At 39.5% G+C, this 16,039-nt stretch overlaps 3 protein-coding genes across 3 annotated transcripts; 1 reads left to right on the plus strand and 2 right to left on the minus strand.

Annotated features, from left to right (window-relative positions):
* The first annotated feature begins 205 nt into the window (after positions 1–205).
* Positions 206–1,920, plus strand: LOC149398318 (uncharacterized). Its single transcript, XM_089614549.1, has 3 exons — positions 206–1,014; positions 1,517–1,730; positions 1,813–1,920. Exons 1-3 carry the CDS (start codon positions 206–208, stop codon positions 1,918–1,920), a joined length of 1,131 nt encoding a protein of 376 aa, XP_089470675.1.
* A 7,558-nt stretch (positions 1,921–9,478) lies between these two features.
* Positions 9,479–11,374, minus strand: LOC149398319 (UPF0481 protein At3g47200-like). The gene is made up of 2 exons (XM_089614551.1): positions 11,371–11,374; positions 9,479–11,027 (listed from the first exon to the last, which is right to left on the minus strand). The coding sequence occupies exons 1-2, from the start codon at positions 11,372–11,374 to the stop codon at positions 9,760–9,762; spliced, it is 1,272 nt and encodes a 423-aa protein (XP_089470677.1). The 3' UTR covers positions 9,479–9,759.
* LOC149398320 (disease resistance protein RPM1-like) lies at positions 10,958–15,868 on the minus strand. Its single transcript, XM_089614552.1, has 3 exons — positions 12,855–15,868; positions 11,618–11,722; positions 10,958–11,117 (listed from the first exon to the last, which is right to left on the minus strand). The coding sequence occupies exon 1, from the start codon at positions 15,866–15,868 to the stop codon at positions 12,860–12,862; it is 3,009 nt and encodes a 1,002-aa protein (XP_089470678.1). The 3' UTR covers positions 10,958–11,117; positions 11,618–11,722; positions 12,855–12,859.
* Between the last annotated feature and the right edge of the window lie 171 nt (positions 15,869–16,039).

Below are 16,039 nucleotides of genomic sequence, written 5' to 3' on the forward strand. Positions count from 1 at the left end.
AAAAAGAATAATATTATTTTAATATATTTCAAGATTTATAAAGAAAATAGTAGTATTTCCCGAGCTTTAGGGAAATGACAAAGGCTTCAAAGTTCAAGGATGTATCAAGTACAGTTTTTACAGGGCAAAATCGAAGGCTAGGAGGGTATTAGAGGGTTCTATAAAGGATCAATATGCCATTCTTGATGCCTACTGTAGGCAGTTGATGGCTACAAATCCAGGAAGCACTACTATTTTGAAAACTAAAATGGTGAATGGGAAAAGGGTATTTGAAAGAGCATATGTCTGTCTAAAAGCATGCAAAGATGGGTTTAACAAAGGGTGTAGACCGTTGCTAGGCTTTGATGGTTGTTTTTTGAAGGGTTATTGCAAAGGAATGTTGCTAGCTGCTGTAGGAATAGATGCAAATAACTCTCAATACCCTGTAGCTTTTGCAGTAGTAGAAAAGGAAAACACTGCTACTTGGGGATGGTTTCTACAGCTTGTGAGTGAAGATTTGCAGATTGAAAACCCTAGAGTGTTCACTGTTATGAGTGACAGGCAGAAGGGTCTGGAAAAGACTTTGGCCGAGACATTTCCAGGTGCTGAAGGTAGATTTTGTGTTAGGCATCTTCATGCCAACTTCAAGCAAAAGCATGGCGGTTTGCTGCTCAAACATATACTCTGGGGGTGTGCAAAAGCTACAACAACAGCTGAATTCTTGAGGAGAATGAGAGAGCTAAAAGAAGAAGACACATCAGCATATGAGTGGCTAGCTCAGAAGAACCCTAGAGAATGGAGCAAGTCACACTTTAGAGAATATGTAAAGTGTGACATGCTCCTTAATAACTTGTGTGAGAGCTTTAATTCTGCTATACTACATGCCAGAGACAAGCCAATTGTCACCCTCCTAGAAAAAATAAGATTCTGGTTGATGTGTCGGTTTGAAACCAAACGCCAAGCTGTACTTAAGTGGAAGCATGATGTGGGGAAGAGGATTATGGCCATTATAGAGTTGTACAAAAAATCAGCAAGGTAAATAATCTTTAATGTTTATCTCTTTGTTTTTCTGTCTTTGTGAAATTAATTTATTTTTATAATTTTCTATATTATTTCTGATGCACAATCAAGCATGTTTCATATATATTTTGTAGTAATATGTAATGGTATGGACTTTGTAAATTAGGTATTGTATGCCTACTCCAGCTGGAAATGGCAAGTTTCAAGTCACATTCATGGGTGCTGAATCATTGGTTGTTGACATCAAAGAAAAGACATGTTCATGTAGAAGCTTTGAACTCACAGGTATTTTAAATGTTTTGAAAATATTTTGGACTGAATTGTTAATGATTTTGGACTGAATTTTTAATGATTTTGGACTGAATTGTTAATGATTTTGGAATGAAGGTTTACCATGTCCTCATGCCCTCTCTTGTATATGGTCATCCGGGTTAAATATTATGGACTTCATAGATCCATAATACAAGAGAGAGGCATACATCGCTGCTTACAGTTGTGTCATCCAACCGATGACCAGTCCTGACAACTGGCCTGAACCTGGACTGAACCCTATCGAGCCTCCTGAAGACCATGTCATGCCCGGCAGGCCAAAGAAGAAAAGGAACAGATCTGCTGATGAACCACCCCCGGCAGATGCAACAAAGTACCCTAGAAGAGGCCAGAAGAACCACTGCAGTGTGTGTGGTGAAAGTGGACACTCTAAACGAACTTGTAAAAGCAGAACCCCACTGGTAAAATAGAAGATGTTTTATTGAAAGTGTAGAAGCTATTTTATTGTTGTGGTTAAGTAATATAGAACCTGTTTTATTGCAGGTCAAAGCAACCAAAAAGAGAGGCAGACCAATCAAGGAAAATCCAGCACCGGAAACAGTAAAAAGAATTGAGAGAAGAAAGAGACAACAGAGATCAGCTGTAGAATGAATCCAAGACAGGAATGTTTGATGTTTTTGTTGTTGGAATCAAACAGGAAATTTTTGATGTTTTTTTTATGTTAATGTTGCTGGAATCAAACAAGAAATTTTTGATGTTTTTTTTATGTTAATGCTAGAATCAAACAGGAATTTTTTATGTTGCTAGAATCAAACATGGTCTGAAAATGGTTTTTATGATAATTTTCCTTTTTTTTGATTTATTCGAAGCACATTCTTTAATTTTGTCGCCGAAGAGCCGGGTGAACAGAAAGATGTATAAATGATCTATGAACTATTCTACATATTCTTTGGTCCCTGATTTATGAACTATATTCTGTACATATTCTTTGTCGCCGAAGAGCCGGGTGAACAGATTTTATTCTACAGCTAAATGGTCCCTGATTTATGAACTATTCTGTACATATTCTTTGGTCCTAAATTAGTTTTCTATTGATTTGTCTAGCATTTAGTTATTGGTATAAAGATAGGGAAAATGTCATATCTCCTGAGTTGGTGTGTCAAGGACTGGGATCAAGAATCAGTTCCAAAATATATTTCATTTGATCAAAGAACAAAAGATTACAAATATCGGTCTCAACCACAAAGATACATTTCAAGATACATTCCAAGCATCAGAACACAACACAACACTAAACTGAGATACATTTCAGTCCTGTGTTTATTCCATTCAGACACATTTTAAACACAACACTAATACACATACAAATAATGTCAAAATCAGAATACATTTCAAACTGACCACTCCTGTGTCTTTCTTGAACTTCATCTCAACCCCGGAATCGCTTGAGAATTCCACTCCTTCACCAAACTGAGACTCCAATAGATTTATTTTTCTTATCAAACCCGGAATTACTTGCTTTGACCTCTCACACATCGGTGGGTCTATCCATTCAAAAAACCTGCAACCGTCACTCTGTATCCATTCAAAGAACCCAACAGGGAATTATAGCACGACCACAACAGGGAATTAAATCACGGGACGGGAATTATAGCACGACCACAACAGGGAATTAAATCACCTACCTTTGCTCTGTAACAACTTCTGAACCTCCTACCTGGATTTGTATCCGTCCACGACGTCTTCTCAGTCCATTGAACGCCGCAATAACAAGTCTCAGTCGGACGAAATCCATCGTGCTTCACCGACGAACTCCTACGCACACCTCGATGGCCATTATACGATGAAGATGACGACATCGCTAGGTTGCTGGAGTTTCGATGAAGAGATGAGATCAAGAGATGGCGATGGAGTTGAAGACTCGATGGAGATGGCGATGGAGTTGAAGACTCGATGGAGATGGCGATGGAGTTGAAGACTCGATGGAGATGGCGATGGAGTTGTCGAAGAAAAGAAGAAGAAGAAAAAACCTAGGTCAGTAATTTGGGGATTTCGAACACAAGCTCTTTTATTCGGTTTAATCAAATGTATTTAATTTGTTTTTCTTTTCTTTTCTTTTATTAGTTCTATTAATGTTTTTTTCATTCAATTCTCATTACTTAATTTTCAAATATATCCCAGATGATGACACCTGTCACTCCCGTCCAACCTAACGCCACAGGTAGTAACGGAGTTGATGAAATATAACCTTAGGTATTTTGCCCGCAGGTTTTAAACATTTGGTAAGAAAATGCAAATATGTTCAAACTTTGGGTATTTATGTCACCATTTTCTCATAGATATATTTGTATCTTTTTGAGTTTGATGTAAAATTTTGGTCAATGTTGTAGTTTATGATTATATTTATTAGTTCTATTTATCGGAGTAAAATCATAGCATGAAGAATGAAATATATATATATATATATATATATATATATATATATATATATATATATATATATTATAGAGTACATAATGTTAAGTTGCCTCCTCAACTTTTTTTGTCCTTTTTAACACTCTTCTTATATGTAAAAAGTATGAACATATTTTCTAATTAGTTTTATAGATAACTATATGTGTATATTAATAACTCTTACGAATTTATACTGATCTAATGAAAATAAAAATTAACTCTTCATAAAATTTAATGATTTCAAACTATTTCATAATTGTTTCAAATTAATGTAAAAGTTATAGTTTAAAATATGAAGTAATATGTTAAGCAAACATGTAACAAATTCGTTAAAGTAATTACTAAATTTAATCATTATAAGAAATATATTATGGTACGATATATATATTATGGTGTCTTTTGAAAAACATATGTAATTGCTTTGAGTTTTTTTTTTATTTTTTTTTAAACTCCGCTTATGTCATATAATTAGTAATAGCAAATAAACCAAAAAATATAAGTTAGCAGAGAGTTTTAAGAAATACAGTGTGAGGCTCATAAAATATTATTTTTAACTAATAGTAACCAATCAATGACTTATAAAGCAAGCCCCACAGGTTTTACTTTGATATTTCTTTTACCTGTAGTGGACATAGATATATTTTCTTTCATAAAACATATGGTACATGTATTAGTCCACGTGGAAGAATGAAAACTTAAGATGCAGTAACGTGGCAATTGTTGAGTGAAGAAAAAAAAATTGGTGCTACAATAATTACGTGTTGCAACAATACGTTTCAGATTCAAAAAACTTTATCCACTGATTGGTCCTTACTCCTTACAGTTTCTACAGTGATATTGTACCCTCTTTTAGTAAATATAGAATGTTACATTTAGTAAACCTTCATAAATCTGAATTAATAACAAAATTATCTACATAAAACAACAATTTTAAGAAGTTGGCAATATTTATTAAGGATGAAATTTTTAAAATGTGATAAATAATACCAATACAAATAAATGAAAAATATAACATGACATTTCAAAAAATGCCATTAAAAATAAATTTACAACACTAATTATGACATTCCAAATATGTTGCTAAAATTTGGAATTTATATATTTATTTTACATTCATATTTAACTATTATACACTTTGCATATTATATTAGTTTCTTATCTTGACTAACATTCAATGTATAATTAGTTTTAATTTAACTTCAATGAGTGTATTAATTTCAATCGAAGTTATTTATATATTTATTTCGATTGTGGAATCAAAGTATATTAATTGATTATATATTTGGACTAATACTCTTCTCTGGCTGCTGCAACGCGCGGCTATATAGCTTGTTGTTTAAAAAAAAAAATTGACTACGTAAGTCACGTTTACGCTAACAATTGTGTTTTAGCCAACCTTTCGTTAACAATTTATAAATAGCCAAGTTGCTTACGTGGCATCTCATTAATCGACTTTGTTTTACATCTTTGCCCTTATTAATTCGGCCGCTAATTATAATTTAGGCAGTTTTTTTTTTTTTTTAAATTTTGAATCAAACCGATTAGGAATGTATAGTTAACGTGATTTTTTGAATTTTTTGACGTGTGGATTTGAAAATTTCAGCGGTTGACTTTAGCTAATTATTTTCTATTTTCGTGGCAAAACATTAATATACAATCTGTAAATATATTCTTCATTTATTGATATTATTTTGTTTTCATTTTGGAAATAATTCTGATCATTGTTTGCCCCCAATTGTAATTCAAATTTTACAATTCTTTGGTGTTTCATAATTTCATAAATTTGAACGTCCATTTTTTTTTCTCACTGTTCATAACCCGACACTACACCATGGATGATGGTTCTTCATTTTTTTGGGCTTCATTTTCTATTCTCTTATTATTATGATTATTTTTTGTTGAATTTTAACTCAAATGCATATTCAATTTAGTTGATAGTGAATGTTTTCAGATTGAGAATCTTTGTTAATTAACAGCCAATTTACTGCTTCCATTAACTTACTGATTACATGTTAATAGACAACTAAATTTGGTCGCAATCACACTAATACTGATGTAAATTTGTAATTAATTAACTAATATGCATGTAAATAGACAAAAAAGAAATATGAAAGTTTGTAATTAATTAACTAAATTTGGTCGCAATCACACTCATACTAATGTAAATTTGTAGTTTATTAACTAATATGCATGTAAATAGACGACTTGATCTTTTTTCTTGACTGTCCTTAGTGTTCACCTTTTTCTTCGATGGAGTTTTTTTCGCCATTGCAATTATATCTGTTAATACGACAAGTACAAAACATCATAACATCAAATACACAAAAACACTCATCCATTAACTCTTGGCCTTAACTCTTCATTCACTCAAACAATATTATTGATTTCAAACCAACGCCATTAGAACAGCCATTTTTGAAAAAAATATTCAAGATATTAGAACAGCCATTTTTGAAAAAAAAACACTCGGGATATTACCTTTTCTTCGGCGTCGGGTTCGAGTGTTTATGATCTTCAATCGCATAAAAGCTTCCGGAGACTCTTCAATCGCCGAAAAATTCCAGAACTTCTTCGATCGCCTGAGTTTCGGTCCGAGATTTTTTTTTCGACTCAAAAAATGTTTTGGATTTTTTCGGGTTTGAAATTGTGTTCGAGTGAATTGTTGAGGTTGCGTGATTTGGTGGTATTAATTAATGACGTTAATGATGTTCCTCGAATAGCGCGAGTAGTTATTGACCGAATATTTGTTTTTTAATTTTTTTAATTTTTGGGGTGAAAATAGGCGGGAGTTATTTAAGGTCATTCAAGTATTTTAACAAGCTGTAAATAGATTGCTGTTATTAACAAGAACTTAACAGAAAGTTGGCTAAAATCAAAATCCCTATATCCGTGTGGCTATATACTTGTATAACCCTTTATTTGCATAGTGACGTAGCGATGAACTTCCCAGGATATTTTTCTGACTTTAGAGTTTAGACCAGTGTTTAAAATGCCGGCGAAATTCGCCGGAATTCGGCGGCGGCGCCGCCGCCGACCAAAAACGGCCGGCGAGACTTAGTATGTCGTTTTTCCATATTTTGTCATTCGATTGCCGAGGAAACGACATGCCCTTCGAACAAAAAACAACCGGATTTTTTCGTTCATTCGAATTAACAAAATTCATCATATTTCGAGGATATTTGGCGATAGTCGAGCGAAACGGACGACTCCTGGCAAGTTTCGGCGACAAGACTGAGCTTCCTTTCGTTTTGTGTTGCGTTGAGCACGTACGTGGCCTTCGAGTTCCACGCCGTCGTCGACCGCCTTGAGGACGTATGGCTCTGGATGCCCCACGTCAGCAACAAGGATCTCAAGGCCGTCGGAGTCAACCTCGCTCTCCAGCTCCACGGCACGCTCTACGACTCGTCCAAATCGGCGATTCGCGATTTCTTGACGAAGGTTCGGAGCGCGAATCCGACGGTGGTAGTCGTGGCGGAGCAGGAATCGGACCACTACGGTGACGAAATCGCCAATCTAGTCGACGGTGTTCGACGCCATGGCTTCTGGCGGAGTCGCGCCGGAGAGACTGGCCTACTTCTGGCAAGTTTTTTTTTTCAGTTTTAAATTTTCTTTTTGTCTGCATGTGGGGCGTTTGTATTTTGGAGAAGAAGATGATGTTTAAGTGCCCACTAGGGTCAAAATTAAAAACTGTGGTGGGCTGAATGAAAGAAATATATGTTACTATAAGCTCATTAAAAACATACACCTATTGATATCAAATGCTAGTTGAGGTAATATAATATAACTACTTGCATATAAGTAATCGTATATATAATTGTATAAGCCCATTATATAATATAACAAAGTGTATATATATATATAAACGTATTTTATAAATAAATAAATAAGCCCATTAAAGAAAATTTCTTTATTAACAACAAAATAAACAAGATATATATAAATAAATAAAAATATATTTATGTAATGTATATCTGTATATATTTTTAATATATTTTACAACATTATTTCCGTTCGGTTATACATCGGCATATCGATTTTCCATCGAAAACGGCATTTAAAAATGACATTTCATTTGCCTTTTTTCACATTTGTTCCGTTCGATTTTCCGTCGGCGCATCGATTTTTCGTAAATCAGGAGACTCGAAACGACGTCGAAAACGGCATTTCGAACCTTGGTTTAGACTATCCAAAATATCCAAGATCTGTAATTCAGTAATATTAGTTTATTTTATCCGTTATGCATATTACTAAATCACCCTTCACCACTCTAGCACTCACTTTCTCCTTTTACCCCCGCTCGCCAAAGAATCAGATTCTTGGACTCCGACAGATTCTTATTTAAATCTATAAATACACTATACGTTTTGACGTTACAATACTTGATGTAAGCATTTCATAGATATGGCTAATTAGAACTCACAATGAATAATCATGTTGGAACATCGAAACTTAGTCAACTAAATTACATTGAGTAAAAACATGATTGAGTAAAAAATTTGCCATTTTTTTAACAAAAAATTGACTGCGTAGCCATCTTTAAGGTTTGCAATTTGGTTTTAGCCAACCTTTCGTTAATTTCCTGAAAATAGTCATCTTGTTTACGTGGCATCTCATTAATTGAAATAATTTTACACTTTTGCCCTTATTAATTATAATTTAAGCAGTTTATTTTTAATTCCGAATCAAACCTATTAGGAAAGTAGTTAACCTGGTTTTTTTGAGTTTTTGGACGTGTGGATATGGAGAAATTTCAGCGTTGACTTAACTAATCTGTTTCATTTAGGCAGTTTTTTTTTTTTTTTTTTTAATTTTGAATCAAACCGATTAGGAAAGTAGTTAACCTGGTTTTTTTGAATTTTTGGACGTGTGGATTTTGAAAACATTCTTCATTTATTAATATTATTTTGTTTTCCATATATTCATAATTTTAGAACGTCCAAAATATTTTCAGAATTTTTTCTAGTTTATTTACACGAATATACTGTAAATATGCTTTGTATTTACAATGAATATACTGTAAATATGTTTTGTATTTACACAAATATACTATAAATATGCTTTGTATTTACACGAATATACTGTAAATATGCTTTGTATTTACACGAATATACACTATCCGAACAAAAAGGAATCATCATATTCTGTACAACCAAATAACCATTGAAACTCATCTTCCTCGTGTAGCAAATCACCGACCCATCTTCCTTGGGCGTTGGAGCCTTCTCGCAGGCCTTTTGCAATCCGGGTCATGTAACAACCTCGTATCATGGTGTTCCATCTGTAAGTAGGCTTTGCCGGAGTTCATGCCGATCTTGAAAACCATCACCGGGGAGGAATCGGAGGCTGTGACCTTGAGTGCCATCGTCGGGGAGGAATCACGGGCTGTTTCTCGAGGCTAAGATCTCGTTCAGAGACAACCTCTTTTTCTCCACAAGGCTCGCCAATCCTTTGGCCTCGCCAATCGTGACGCGCCGCGGCCTGGAAGAGCTGTGACGGCGGTGGTGGTGGGGGAGTCGGTGTACATGCACGGAGGGCTTCTGGCAGAGCACGTGGATTACGGCCTGGAGCGCATGAACAGAGAGGTGAGGGAAGAATTCTAATTTCTGAAGATTTGATATTTCTTTACGCTGGAAAGATAATGAAAGAGGGGTTAGATATGCATTTACGGAGTTTTAAATACTCGTTTGATTTATGCGATTTAGTTATGGTCGAAATTTTTTTTCCATTTAAATTATTACGCTGAAAATAATGGGCGGAAGTCATTTAAGGTCATTCACGTCTTTTAACTTGCTGTAAATAGATTGCTGTGGCTATTAACAGAAAATTAACAGAAGGTTGGCTAAAACCAAAACCCTTATAACCGTATGGTTATATAACCCTTTTTTTAATCACACCTCTCTTTCTTTTCGGTTATAAAGATTACAAAAATCAAACCTAGAGTTTTTGTTACAACACACGTAAAACAAAGTAAAGTCTAAGAATGTGGAACCAATTATAGTAAAGACAGTACCACTCACACGAGCTGATATTATATAATTACTTGAATTCAACACCGCAAGAGCATATAGTTTGGAGAACTGTGAGCACGAAGATCGCCGAAGCCACGACAACCGCGAAGACTGTGATGGGAGAGCTGAAATGAGTGTGCTTTACCATCGTGATCCGTTTATGCCACGGGTTACTCAGATACGCCTTCAAGCTCTCACAAAGCTCGTTGAAGTGGAAATGCTTTCGCCGCAATATGCTTCCTCTGATGAGACTGTCGATGGACGCCACGACTTCTTGGTGATCTGGCAACTTGGTCTCGATCACGCCTTTCCGAGCCAGAATCCCAACGGCCTTCGCAGAGTCAACGAGGCGGTCAATCACAAACACATAGTCGTTTACGTAGCAATCGAGCGAGTGACACTGCTCGTAAGCGAGGAGGTTCAGGAAGAAGCTCTCCGTGGACCTTCGGATTCGGAGAAGAGGAATCACGAGAGTCCGTCCCCGAAACTCTATCTCGAAAAGGCTTCTGGTGGGTCCCGCCTCGAATTCGACCCCGGCCTCGTAGAGCTCCGTCACGCTCGGGACCGTCAACGTCTCGATTACGCTCGTCCGAGGTATGTCTCGAGGGACGTGGAACTTTCTGAAGAAGTCGATGAAATGCTTTATTTCTGACGACTGTGTCTTCCTTCTCAAGAAATCCTCGACGCTGTCTCTTTCTCCCAGGTAAGCTTTGAAACGGAAGAACTTATGGGTGAGCTTGACGAGAGAAATCCTCTCTGCGCTCAGAGAATATCCTCTGAAGCTGCCGTTGTTTTCTAGAGGGAGTCTTATTTTGGCGAGCTCGAAGAGATCTTCCAACACGAAGAACGGAAGCTGATTCTCGAGCAGCATAAGATCGTACCTCACGTCCACGACCTTCCACGGCTTCTTGAACAAGCGATCGCTCTCCTCCACCGCTCCGGCGTGGTTCCTCCACAGAAGCTCAGCCAAGAAAGCCGTGTCCACAGCCACCATCTCCACGAACTCGCGGCTCTTCAAGCCTTCGAATCTCTCGGAGTAGTGGTCGCGTACTTTCTGTTCCCGCTCCTCCACGAACCTCGCGTAGTCCTCGAGCCTCAAACTCGTCCTCGCGAGGAAGCTCTTCAGGTAGAGAACTTTCTGTTCTTCCATGGCTTTCAGAGCTTCTTTGCCGCGGTGAATCGGGCCGATGGAGACGACTCTCGGAGTGTAGGCCCGCGGGTTCTCGTGGTAGATTCGCTCCGGGACTCGGTAGATACAACATTTTTGACGAAAAGGGCGACGCGTTTTCCAATTTTCTTCTCAACGAAGCAACCAAGTCCAAGCCCTCGTGGTCTTGAACCGGAGATACGTGGCTTGTTTCTTCCATTTTTCGAGCAGAGCCTTTGCTGTTAAGGACACTTAATGTTTTGAATTCTATGAATTAATGCATTTAGAATAGGCTAATGATGAACCAAAACAGAGGGAAAAAAGAAAGAGAGAACAGGTCTAATCAAGATTTTATTTCTTCATGTAGAAAGAAAGATGGAATATGACAGAGCTGCTCATTATCTTGTGTGGCATATCAACAAACAGTTTCAGTGCAAATAATTTTAAAAACTCAATCTGAGTTGCTATTTTTACCCCAATTTTATTATATACCCATTATTATCAACTATCTTTGTATATAAGAAAAAAGTTGAGCAATTTCTTTCTACCAATGGAGATTTTAAAAAACAAAAAATTGATAAAAATGTCAAAAGGTAATGAGCAAGAACGAACTAACACCCCAAGTATTCGAGTGGCTCGTTGCTTTTAACAAAATTCTTAATGAAAACGGTTTAGAGGTTGTTGAACTCAAATCCAGAATTCCAGATATGAATAAAGAGAGACAGATGATAATAAGTACCTGGGACGAACTGCAAGAACCAGAACAGATATGGAGTGGAGGAGAATCAATCTACCAGGAAGCTTAAAAAATAATTCGGTTCTTAGGACACAAAGTCAAAGTCAACTACAAGATAGTGATATAATTACAAAAATAATATGAAAAGAAAATACTAAGGAAGACTAGAAATCGGCTGGTGTGTATGGTACACGATAAAGTAATGGAAAAATTGCTGGAATCCGAATTACAAAGATAACAAGATATTATAGAATAAAGATGTAATTTTGAGCATTGAAGCCAAGAAGAGGACGAACAGCAATAGTGATGAGAAAAAAAAAATTGCGTTTTTTTTCTTAAATATGTAAGTTTGTTTTGGTCCAACAGCCAAATACACAGATGTACAGAACTAATCACCGCATCCACACACATGTAAGATGAGATTAAGCCAAGGGAAACATATTACTTTAATTGAGAGAGAATTTTCATAAGTTGATGGGAAATGATAAGATAGACGTGTCGAAGTTGCTCGGTTCTTGTAAGAAACTTTGAACATCATTTAATGAGGCAGTGAACCCCTTGAAACATAGATAAATTAACACTTGATTGAGGTTATATTTACCAAAATTATCTTCGTATATATAATCTCTTGAAACATCCTTGAACTGCAATTGTTTTCCTTATTTTTTGCTCGGTTAAGCCAAAAATTCATCGAAGTCGGTCATCTCATTTAATAAGTGCAGCTCAATAGACTGAGTAGTGTCATGAATCTCAAGTGCATAATGAATATATTGAGGATAAAATACATATGATTGTCTACAAGAAAAATGGCCTTAAGCCGTGAAATTTCCGTACAGCAAAGCTTGGTCACAGCTTCCAGACTCGGAAACAATCAATGTACGCCTTCAAGAAGATGATCGACGAAATCGGGCATGAATTTTCAGATAATAATCCAGGCCTTATCATGAACTTATAGTCTCTTTGGAAATGTTTACGAACCTCTGAGTTTCTTAAGCCCAGATTCAAATATGGGCGTCTAGCCAGTAGGTTTTTGACTGACTTGAATTTGTAGTTGCCAACCTGGGTTGATTAACATTTTTTTTTTATTACACTCCAATCGGTACAACACAATCAACTACGTCAAATTTGTTTCCATCAAGTCAGTCTCTGTTCCTCTCAAGTGCTTCGTAGTATCAAAATTATAATGATTAAGTAAACACTCTTCGCTCAGTCTTATTTTCGCAAAGAGATAGAGACGTACCTGATTCAGTCTTCAATGTCATCACTGAAGAAGCTGAGCCGCTCACTTGTGAAACTCGGCTGACGAATGTAATCCCACCGAAAACTAGAGGACGTGGACATCACATTTTCGGCCTCACTGTAAGAGAAACTTCGCCGGGAATCGCTAGAGACACTGGACCGTGCGACGTTATCCCACCGGAAACTCGAGGTCGATGCAATGTCTCCTCCGTCCTCGCTGTAAGAAAAACTCAGCTGAGAAACCTGTCTGCCGAGTTCAACACCCGTGTCTGCATCGGAACCAGTGTTGTTGAGGCGGCGCAGAAGATCCGGCTCCCCGAGTCGATACGAAACATGGCCTCTTCCGGAAGTGTTTCTGTAGCAGAAAAGAATGGTCGGTACGTGCTTGACTTTCGGATACTCCAAGCCCTCGTCTTGTTGGACGCGGAGCACAAACTCGTTGGGCATATCGTAGAACGACACGACTTTCAGGCAGCTCAGCTCAGCAATTCCACTTGGCACTTCCTCTAGAAGTGGGCTCGGCCCGATCCTCAGCTCTTCTAGAATAGGCATTGCACCGTGTGCAATCTCGATCGCCTCTAGTTCCCGCATCTCCCTCAAAACAAGCAGCTTGAGTTTTCGGAAACCATCATCGAAGGCGAGCCGGGGACCTTGGCACGAACCATAGAGCCACAGAGACTCCAAATTAGGGAGGCATCGGAGGCGGTGTAATGGATCTTCGGTCAGGCTAGAGAGGCTCAAACACAATAACCGAAGGTTTTCGAGGCGGGAAATCCAATCCGGGAAGATCCGCAGCGCACCCTTCAAGACCAAGCGGTGTATTTGAGTGGGCGGGGTCGGAATGTTCTGCAAGTCCATAGTCTCGTTCTTCAGCGATTCTAGGTGCAGAGACTCGAGATGTGTCATCTCGCCAAAGCAGGCGCAGAGAGCGTCCGTGAGTTCGGTGGTTAGTCTCGAGACTCTCAAGCGTCTCAGTTGCTTCAACTTCTTCATTTCTTGTATGACATCCATACCGCTGAGGCTTGCATCAACCGTGGCGAGAGTCTGTAAGTTTGCAAGAGCCCCGATTCCGACTTTTATCTTCACGCCTTTTGCAGGGTCGAGAGTGGCTCCATATATGTTGGCTTGCCAATAAATGTCGGAGCTTGCCAATAAGTGTCGGAGTCTGCTGAGTTTTGCGATATCCATCGGTAGCTCAGCCAAGAGGCTTCTACTGACATCCAACACCTCTAGTTTTGTCAGCATCTGTACTGTCTTTGGGAGTTTTCTCACCCTTGTGTTCTTCACACTCAGGTAATTTAGACACGACAAATATCCCACCTCTTTGGGGAGGACTTCAAGCCCGGAATTTTCAATATCCAACATTGTCAGAAGGTAATACCTCTTGAACAATTTAACCAAAACAGAATCTTTCAGTGGACCAGTGTTCCAAAGAAAGACAGAACGAACCTGAGGCCCTTCCACAGCTTCCAAAACCTTCTGAACACCTTCCATAGAGGAGACCATCAAGCGCCGGCATTTTCCTTTCACCTTTGAGCTCTTTTCATCCCTAACCATAAAAAAATCGCGATCGACTGCCTTTTTTAGTACGATCTCGTGCATCAAGTTATGGACTCTGCAAAACTTGTCGATGCCGTAGAACCCTTCGCACGCTTCGACCAGGTTTCTGTCGACGAGCTCTTCCAAGTACCCCTCCGCCACTTCTTCCAGCGTCTCTCCCCGCCTCTCCTTCACGAACCCCTCCGCAATCCACAGCTTCATCAGCTTCTCGTTTCGGATCGGCGACTCTTTCGGGAAGACGCTAAAGTACATGAAGCAACTCCTCAAGTGCGGAGGCAGATCGTCGAAACTGAGGGCGATGATCTTTGAGAGAGAGACGAGCGCCGGGTCGTCCTCGAGGCTGAAATTCTCGAGCAGCTTCTGCCACTCCCGCTGGACCTTCGGCTTCGTCAAGAGAAGGCCCGCCACGGCCCTGATCGCGAGCGGCAGCCCTTCGCACATCCCAACAATCTCAGCCGACACATGCCGCAGCTCATCGGGGCAGCGTCCTCTATTTTGGTCGAGCCGGAATGCGATGCTGCAGAAGAGCTCCCATGCGTCCTCCTCCGAGAGAGGCTTCATCTTGTAAACGCAATCGGATTCGGTCTCGACGAGAGAAGCTGCGACGGCTTCGTGACGAGTGGTGATGATCACTCTGCTTCCGATGCCATCGTCCGGCAAGGCGACGCTCACGGCGTGCCAGAGCTCGTCTCTCCAAACGCCGTCAAACACGATCAAGTACTTTTTCCCCCTCAGCGCGTTGATCAGATCCTCCCTAATCGTCGCCCCCTCCGAACTCCGACGGAGGACCTGCGCCGCCGTGAGCCTCAGGATCTCCTCTGCTACGATGCGGCCACGCGGGACCGCAATCCAAGCACGGATCTCAAAATGGATATTCACCACGCCGCTGTAGTATATCCTCGCCACCAGAGCGGTTTTCCCGATCCCGCCGCCGCCAAGCACCGCGATGCCCGACCGCCTCGTCTCTTCCACCAACAGAGCGTTCGTCAAATCTTTGGCCGCCTTGTCTGCGCCAATGAGATCCTCGTCCGGCGAGGAGTAGAACCGGCGGTGGTTGTCGGCCACGCTGGAGGCTGCGGACACTCGGTCTCTCATGCCGTACCGCTCGCCTTTGTTCCGGATATCGACCAGCAGAGTCTTGATGTTGTCAATGTTGCGGTGAAGATTTCTTTGGCTAGTCAGCTTTCCTATCAGAACGCCGATTCTCATAAGGAAACCGCTGTCGTTTGCAGCCAGAAGATCGAACTCGTCGAGAACGTCTTGGATGAGGTAGGCGACTTCCCTCATCTGCGCCGCATAGACCTTGACGGAATATTCCGCATCGATGCTTCCGTCGGCTTCTTCGATCGACCGGTTCAGTAGATCAAGCTCGCTCCTCAGCCTCTCGATTTCTTGCCTATTCACCATAGAATTAGCGAGGTTTTCCAATAGGACCGACAAAACAGCCTCCGTCATCTCTCTCTGTCTCTCTCTCTGTGTTTTTGTAAATGGAGAGTCGTGCACGGCTCAAGAGAATGGGATGTTGGATACAGGAGAAATAATTGGTTTCATCTGCAAGTAATCTGTTCAAATCTATAGCTAGATTTCTTGCTCTGCGCTTCTGGGAATTAGAGATGAACTTACCAG

The sequence above is a fragment of the Urtica dioica genome, chromosome 5, assembly GCF_054948205.1.
Source record: "Urtica dioica subsp. dioica isolate 48M chromosome 5, U.dioica_male_clone48M_v1_H2, whole genome shotgun sequence".
Classification (NCBI taxonomy): Eukaryota; Viridiplantae; Streptophyta; class Magnoliopsida; order Rosales; family Urticaceae; genus Urtica; species Urtica dioica.

Coding starts and splice junctions, on each gene's coding strand:
- LOC149398318 (XM_089614549.1), top strand. CDS start 206: ATGGCTACAAATCCAGGAAGCACTACTATTTTGAAAACTAAAATGGTG. Junction 1,015..1,516: donor TTGTACAAAAAATCAGCAAG/GTAAATAATCTT, acceptor ACCGATGACCAG/TCCTGACAACTGGCCTGAAC. Junction 1,731..1,812: donor GTAAAAGCAGAACCCCACTG/GTAAAATAGAAG, acceptor GTTTTATTGCAG/GTCAAAGCAACCAAAAAGAG.
- LOC149398320 (XM_089614552.1), bottom strand. CDS start 15,868: ATGACGGAGGCTGTTTTGTCGGTCCTATTGGAAAACCTCGCTAATTCT.